The 8,089-nt window shown below is 49.6% G+C and overlaps 1 protein-coding gene across 2 annotated transcripts in view; it reads right to left on the bottom strand.

Moving 5' to 3' along the window:
- Nucleotides 1–8,089, bottom strand: part of TRPM4 (transient receptor potential cation channel, subfamily M, member 4) — a 42,946-nt gene that overhangs the window by 15,608 nt on the left and 19,249 nt on the right. For both annotated transcript variants that reach the window (XM_008569323.1, XM_008569322.1), the window contains 5 exons: nucleotides 6,941–7,070; nucleotides 6,623–6,768; nucleotides 5,479–5,591; nucleotides 5,032–5,109; nucleotides 956–1,393 (listed from right to left, as the gene is read on the bottom strand). In XM_008569323.1, coding sequence (XP_008567545.1) covers nucleotides 956–1,393; nucleotides 5,032–5,109; nucleotides 5,479–5,591; nucleotides 6,623–6,768; nucleotides 6,941–7,070 — 905 coding nt within the window. The remainder of the gene's footprint in view (nucleotides 1–955; nucleotides 1,394–5,031; nucleotides 5,110–5,478; nucleotides 5,592–6,622; nucleotides 6,769–6,940; nucleotides 7,071–8,089) is intronic.

The following is an 8,089-nucleotide window of genomic DNA, read 5'->3' as shown; positions in this document are numbered from 1 at the left end:
AAAAAAAAAAAAAAAAGAAAAGAAAAAAAATCTGGGACCAAACATCAAGGTCAAATGCTTCTGTAGGGAATGGCTGGTTAGCTCACTTGATTAGAGCATGATGCTGGTAATACAAAAGTCAAGGGTTTGGATCCCCGTACCAGCCAGCCACCCCTCCAAAAAAATAGAAAAAGCTCCTGTGATGAAGTAACTGCAAGTAGGTCTAGAAAGACTGGACTGTAAGTGGGGAGAAGAGGAAGAAATTGGGGAGACAGTTATGCAGAGATAGGTGGGGGCCAGGCTAGACAGGGCCTTCAACCCTGGGGCCAGGGGCTCGGGCTCTGTCCAGGGGGCCAGGGGAGCCACGGGAAGCAGGGAGGGACAAGACAACTCTGGTGGTGGAAAGAGCCTTCTGGGGCCCTGTAGGGGACAGACTAGAGGGAAGACACCAGAGTCCAGGAGGCTGCAGAGGAGGCTGGAGTGGGAGTCCAGGTGAGAGGCCGAGGGCTGAGCCGGGGCCGTGGAGATGGAGTTGGGGGTGAGGCAGAGACAGTCAGGGGGCAGGACATCAGGGCCTGGGACTGATGGGCTGTGGAGGAAGGGGAGGGAGGAGGTGAGGATAGCGCCCTGCGTCCAGCCTGGTGTCCAGGGGAAGATACTGAGCTCAGTCAGGCTGGTGGCCAGGTTTGGGGGCTCTGAGAAACATCTGGTAACCTCCAGACCTAGCAATAAATAGCAGCAGAGACTGAGCGACTGCCTGCAGGGTTCTCACTTTACTCCTACCATCCCCAAGTCAGATATCCATGTGCGAGACAAGTACTCTGGGACAATCTTTATTACCACTTTTGATAAGAGGGGATTTTGCTTGTTTTATAACAATAAGTGGAATTGTCTTGAACTGCTACCCACAGCAAAGAATCCAAAAGTTGAGACTCCCCCTGGCAGGAAGGGTCAGAGGTTGCCACAGGGCACTCACCTGCAGCCCACGCCCAGGAGGAAGCAGGTGAGGGCCACCAAGTCGCATTGGTTCCAGGTGTCGGTGAGGTAGAGGTGCAGCCGCTGGCGCAGCGGGACCTGGCTGGGCCCGGGCTCGGGCCCCTTGCTGGCCAGACTGCCCCAGCCACCGCCCAGGCCTTGGCGCAGCTCCTCGCAGACCAGGGTGAAGGCCCAGAAGTAGAGCAGCAGTTCCAGGGTGCCCGGTGGTGCAGGCTGGAAGTCGATGAGCAGCACCCGGGCGAAGAGCAGCAGGAACAGGAGGTAGCTGACCACGTTGCCCAGGAAGGCTGTCACTGGCGCCCCCCAGAACTGGAACCAGCGGCACAGGCAGCAGTCCCAGATATACCTCCCACAGCAAGCTGCGTAGCTGGGCTGTGGCAAACACCCTTGTGGAGTCTTCTCAGGGAGGTCTGCCGGCCTGGAGGGGGAAAGGTAGGAGGTCCCAACCTGACCTCTGAAGACTGACCTTCACTATTACCAAGACCTCTAACCTTACACATCTGATCTCCTCTGCCTGCAGGGCCTCTGACCCTTCCTGACCTGAAACTGTCTGACGAAGGCCACCTTCTTGACTTTTGACCCTTGTATCTAACCTCTGACCTCTGAATCTTCCACCGTCAAGACTGCTGTCCTCCCATGTCTGACTTCCTCTAGCCCTCTAATCTCTGACCCCTGTACTGACTTGTGACCCCTCTCTGGCTTTTGCCTCTGAGTCCCTCTTCTTTCACTTCACAACCTCTGATTCTCTATGTTTGACCTTGGACCATCTACCTGACTTCTGACCTCCATACTTTCATGTTTCAGGTCCCCAAGTTTGAGAACTCATGTCCCTGAATATTAACCCCTAACCCACAGATTCCATTATGAGATTATCCAGCCCAGGTTGCTCATATAACTCTTCCTTCCCATATCCGATCACTGACCATATACCATATTTGACTTCTGGATTCTGGCCTTCGTGGTTTGCTCAAATCTCTGACCCTTCTCACCTGAGTTCTAATCCTCTGTCCCAATTTCACCCTGACACTGGATTCTGACCTCAACTCAAACATGCCAAAATGTGGTCAGAGCATGGTGTTGGTAACACCATCACCGAGGGTTTGGATCCCTGAACCAGCCAGCCACCAAAAAACCACAAGAAACAAAGCAGAAATGCCAAAATGAATGATGCTAATAACAAATTCAAAAAGAGGTGTCCTCTCTTTAAAAACCAAGAAGAAAGATAACAGTCCAAACACGGAAACAACCCAAATGTCCAGCTGATGAATGGACAGATACGGGGTATATCCTGACCATGGGATGTTATTCGGCAGCATAAAAGAATGAGGGACTGATACTTGCTGCAACATGGATGAATCTCGAACACATGATTCTAAGTGAGCAAAGACAGTTATAAAAGACCCTATAGCATGTGATTCTGCTGATGTGAAGTGTCCAGAACAGGCAAATCCACAGAGACATCAGGTAAATTCGTGGTTGACTAGGACTGGGGGGATGGAAAGTGGCTGCTGATGGGCACAGTTTCCTGTTGGGGTGATAAAAGTGTTCTGTTTTGTTCCTGGCGGCTGGCTTTGTATGGGGACCTGAGCCCTTGACCTTGGGCATTATAACACCACGTTCTAACCAACTGAGCAAACCAGCCAGCACCTAAAAATGTTTTTAAATTAAATGTGGTGATGATTTTACAACTCTGTGAGTACAGTAAAAACATTTAATTATACAGCTCAAGTGAGTGAACGGTATGGTATGTGGATTATATCTCAATAACGCTGTTATAAAGAAATAAACAGAAAGAACAGTAAATGCTACAGAAAGTGAGAACTATGGGGGAAAGGGAGTCAGATGCAGAGAGAACAAGCCCCCTAGTGACAAGGGAAATCAGTCCTGGTATTTTGCATTTCACCCTCCGCAGGACCCTGGCAACAACAGTCTGGTGGGTACAGCATGTTTCCCAGCGTCTGCCATCTTGAATCGCCCACAGCCACACGGATTCCTGGGCCCGCCCAAGCCTGTCCAGGGGAGGATCCAGGGATCTTCTCTTCTACTGAGCTCTCTGTGGAGGTGGCTCTTCCAAGGAGCAAAGAGCACGAACTCAGGAACGAGGAAACCTGACTTCAAATCCAAGCTCTACCACTTACCAGCTATGTGGTCTGAGGTGAGTGACTTAAGGCCTCCACTATTTCATCTCTAAAATGGGGATAAGAGACCCTAGTACGTAGAGTTGTTCAGATAATTAAACGAACTGAGGAACTGGCCCAGTGGCTGCCCGTTGTAAGTGTCTATAACATTAGCTGTTATCAGCGTCACCGCCATCATCATACAGTGCAAAAGGCGGGAGGTCACCAGGCAAGGACACCATTACTGATTCTGACCTCAGACATGGGGGCCTTCTTGCCAACCTTTTTCAGTGATCCAAAAGGTTTTCTTAGTTTTTGTCTCCTATCTTGATGAATATTTTCTATTCTTTGTATATTGTCTCAGATAACTATATATACATATATATTTAAATTTGATTTGTTTCATGAGGTATATAGAAGCATACCTGACAGTCTTAAACACATTTCTAACAGTTACCAGAAACATATCTTTTCCAATGGGATATTAAGGAGTGAGTCCCCTCCCTTTCCCTATTTATGTGGCTAAAGTGGAGATGGAGGGTGCAAAGATGGGTACAAACTTGGGCCTCTTCCTCTGCTTCTCTATTACCACGGATTTAGACCCTTATACACACACACACACACACACACACACACACACACACACACACACACAGTTCAACAAAACAAATAATAAATGTATTAATAATAACAATAGTAGTCATATCCCCTTAGTTGATCTGTGTGCCAGGCCCTATAACATTCCTTTTATACATAGTATTTCAATGAATCTTCCCAACCGCTCCATCAGTTATTGTGGTAGGTTGTATTATTGTTCACCAAACATTTTGATTCCCTCTAAGTATTTCCTTCCTATGGGAGAAATTAGGAACTGAGGAATCACCACCTGATTTGCTTTTGCCAATGAAATGTGGGCAAAAGAGACACATTTCACTTCCATGTGGAGGCTTTGAGAGCTGGTGCCTGGTTTGTCTCTTTTCCCTCTGCCATGAGACGCTGCAGCAACACCCCAGCTAGGGGTGCTCACTCATCCTAAAGTGGAGACCATGTGGGGCAGAGCCACCGCCAACCCACAAATGGAGTATGAGAGAGAAATAACTCTTCACTGTTGCGAGCCACTGAGGTTTTTTGATTTTTTGTTACTGAAGCATCACCTGACTGACACATGTACAACCTCCTATTTACCTTCATTTTACAGAAAAGAAAACTGAGGATCAAGGTGAAGTCACTCCCAAGGTCAAAGTCAGGATTTGAACCTACTAGGTCTGCTTGGCTCAAAGCCAAGTCTGTCAGCACCTCCACTATGCAGCACTATCAGATGTTCGATAAATATTCTATTTCAGGGCCGGCCCAGTGGTGCACTCGGTAGAGTGCGGCACTTGGGAGCGCGTGGGCGCTCCCGCCGAGGGTTCAGATCCTATATAGAGATGGGTCTGCTCACTGGTTGAGCGCAGTGCGGGCGCGACACTGAGGGTTGCGATCGCGTTGCGATCGCGTTACCGGTCACGAAAAAAGACAAAAAGGAAAAAAAAAATTCTATTTCAGTTGTTTAGGCCTGATTTTAAAACATCTTCATGGGGACCACAACACAGTGATTAAGAGTAAGGGCCCTGGGGTCAGAAAAAAACTGGTAAAAAAAAAAATCCCTAAATGAACCAAATTCACCCAATCCCACGTGCTATATAGGGAACAAAGTATGTGTAGCATGAAGTAACTTGATTTCTACTGATGACCTTCTTGGTGGAAGAACCAAACCTGGAGCCTTGAGCTGGCCATTTAGGAAACTTCCTCAGTATCTTCAGTGGTTTCCTGAAGCCACTGCCTCCTGAAGTCCCAGTTCTCACCTCTGGCCTTGCTCCCAGTACTTAATGGGACATGCAAGTGACATGTGTCCTGAAGCTGCCCAGGGTGGCCCCACCTCACACAATGCTTTACTCACCCAACAGGCCCGTCCCAATTAATGTCCTCATTTATATCAAACTCTAGGTCATCTTCTGTGGATTCCTCTTCTACTTTCCTGGCATGGAAGGAAGCACAGAACGAGAAATGGGGGATGGAAGAGGGAATGGAAGAGGAATTCTCCAGAAAGACTTAAACTTTTCCACCCAGAGACGTGGGAGAGAGATATAGAGGTGGCCCCTAGAGTTACCCCGAAGGGACCTTCCCCCAGAGCCATGACCAGGAAGGAGAGGAATTTACCTAGAGACACCACAGAGCGCACTCCCAAAAGCTCACCTCCTAGAACATTCCCCCTGATGAGGGAAACAGAATCCCTTTCCCAAGGAAGAGATACACTAGGCAGCCCAAGTAAGAAAGGTGGGCAGAGGTGAGCAGGAAGGAGAGCCTGAGCCCCACCCACCCCACCACTCTGACCCAGGGGACTGACCTGAAGGTGATGAGGTTGGTGTAGATGAGTAGGGGACAAAAGAAGGTGAGAACCAGGGCCCAGATGGGCGTGGTGCTGTCCATTGACCCCCACCACTTCTGTGTCAGCAGAGACTGTTGGGGTGCGGGGAGGGTCAGGAGCCTGAGTCTCCCCACAAGCCCTTCCCTAAGACCCCCAACAAGGGTTAGACCACAGCTCCAGAGCATAGAGCAAGTGCCCAAAGTGGGGCCCATAACTGTTGGGGGTGGGGGATGGTAGTCAAAAGCGAAGACAACTTGCCCCAGGTTTCAGCTCGCAGAGTTAAACAGGCAACACTTATGGACACTAGATGCCAGACGCTGGGCTAACTTTACATAGATTTGCTCACTTAATGCTTGCCACACTTCCTAGTATTTCCTCCTTTTCATATATGAGGCACAGAGAGGTTAAGGAAATGGCCCAGAAAAACGCAGCTAGTAAGTGGCAGAGCTGGAATCCATGAGTTTAACCACTATTCAAAGCAAGGGGCTCTGGGTAATTGAAATGCCAGCCAAATTATTCCTGTAGGTGAAAATGGGACTTCCTGTTAGGGTAGAGAAGACTCCCTGCTGGGTGGGCAGAACTTCCTGTACTGAGTTGGACCCTCTGAGCTCCAGTTAGATTTAAATTAACTGAGAAACATACCGAGAAAGTTTTCAAAATGTCAGATTGTCAGGACTGGAGAGACTGTGGGGGCAAACAAGATTTCCCAAGGGAGAGGATTTCCTATAGGAAGTGTGGGGTTTCCTAAACCGAAGTTTATCTACGTCCAAAAACTGGGTAATTGTCCAGTGAGGTTATTCTAATTGTTGAGAACCAGAACTGGGGGTGTCGTAAGGAAGCGGAAAGGACGTCCTGTGAGAGACAGAACCTCCTGCTAGAGTCAATGGGAATTCCTGTATCAGGAACTTTCTGGAAGGGTGGGCTCTGGTGCAGGAAGGCTGGCATTCTGCGGCAGGGAGTGGGGTTTGCTGTGGGAAGAGCAGCCTTTCTGAGAGAGGACGGTGGCTTTCTGGGGAAGGAGCTGGTCAAGACCCCCGACTGCTCCCAGTGACAGGGGTTCATCCTCATCATTCCCAGGGTCCAGCTGGGGACTTTTGGGGATGCTGTTGTCTCAGATGCTCACCTGTACCCCATCCTGGGCAAAGAAGGCACGGGCATCAGCCTGCATGGCAAGCTGGAGGCAGGTGGCGTCCCCCCAAAGCGGGCAGCATCGGAGGAGCAGGCGGGCGGCCCGCTTCTCGCTGCTGCGGTAGCACTGGCCAAAGAGGTCTGCGGGCAGGAGATTGATTTGAGAGGGAGGGGAAGGAGCGGGGAATGAGCGTGGCGGGAGAGAAGAGGGAACTTAAGGGGAGGGGGCAGGGGCGTGCGAGGAGAGGGGAGATGCACAGCCCCTCCCATGGCAGCCCCCTGTCCCTGCTCCCAGGTACCCTGCGCAACGCACCAACGCCCATCCCCTCAAACTTGGCCGCCAGGTCTTTCCTCCTTGCTGCCTCGTCAGCCTCAGACTCCAGGCGCGCCAGCACTCGCAGCAGCAAACAGGCCCCGAGAGCTGAGGCTACAGCACTGGGGCCCTGGAGAGACAGAGAAAGGGAGTACGAATGGAGTCAGAGTTTGGAGTGAGGTTCAGAGTGACAGAGGTGGGGGATGGGGAAAGGAGAAAGCCTGTGATCAAGAGAAGTGACAGAGTCAGAGATCAGAAATTAACTGGGGTCACCAGATACAAGGGACAGAGTAACATTTGGGGATGGATCTGGAAGAAACTGAACATCTGGTGAAAATACCAGAAGTCAGGTGATCCAGAGACAAGAGATACAAGTCAGGGGCTGAACTGTAGTTAGAATGACATCAACAGTTATACACAGGTCAAGAAGCAACTGGAAATGTCACCAAAATTACCATAGGGAACTTCAAAACTCCATCCCTCCACAAAAGCAATGATTAAACTGGCAAAAACTGTCAGAAAAAACTTTTTGCAAATCCTGGAATCTAACCCCAAACTTAGAACAACGAGGAGAATGCTTAATGAAGAAAGAAACTGCTAAATTGCAGTAAGAGAGCACTGCGACATTTTAACCTTCCCACTTACCATTCCCAGGCTCCCCAGCTCAGTGGTGGCCTTCAGGACCACGGCCTGCATTCCTGGTGCAGGATGCTGGTACCAGAGCGAGCAACTCAGATCTTACTCTTAAAGAACTGTGGTTGTATGTGTGGACTTATCTGGTGTCTACCTGAAGGAACAGCTCAAGGGCTTGACTTTACTTTACCTGCCTTGGAGTTTGCTTAGAGTAGAAGTGGCTTCCCAGGCAGTATGTGTTGAAAGCATTCAAAGGCAAATGAAATTAACCTCAACCACCTGAGACAAGGAGTCACAGTGGAGACAAACAATAAATAAACTAAACAGCTTGGGAAGGAAGAGACCAGGGAAGGAGATACTTGGGGGAATAAGGGCTTTGAAAGGCTCCCTCATGTACCAGGACATCCAGAAGACAACACACAAGACCAGGACTGGATGCATGCTCAGAAAATACCAGAGAAAACCCTAAACTCTTACCTCTGGCTGACCTTTAGGTCCTGCACAAGCAGGAAGTAA

This window comes from Galeopterus variegatus, unplaced genomic scaffold (genome assembly GCF_000696425.1).
Source record: "Galeopterus variegatus unplaced genomic scaffold, G_variegatus-3.0.2 Scaffold486, whole genome shotgun sequence".
Lineage (NCBI taxonomy): Eukaryota > Metazoa > Chordata > Mammalia > Dermoptera > Cynocephalidae > Galeopterus > Galeopterus variegatus.
The sequence above is the reverse complement of the archived record's forward strand: the minus strand, read 5'-3'. Positions and strand labels throughout refer to the sequence as shown.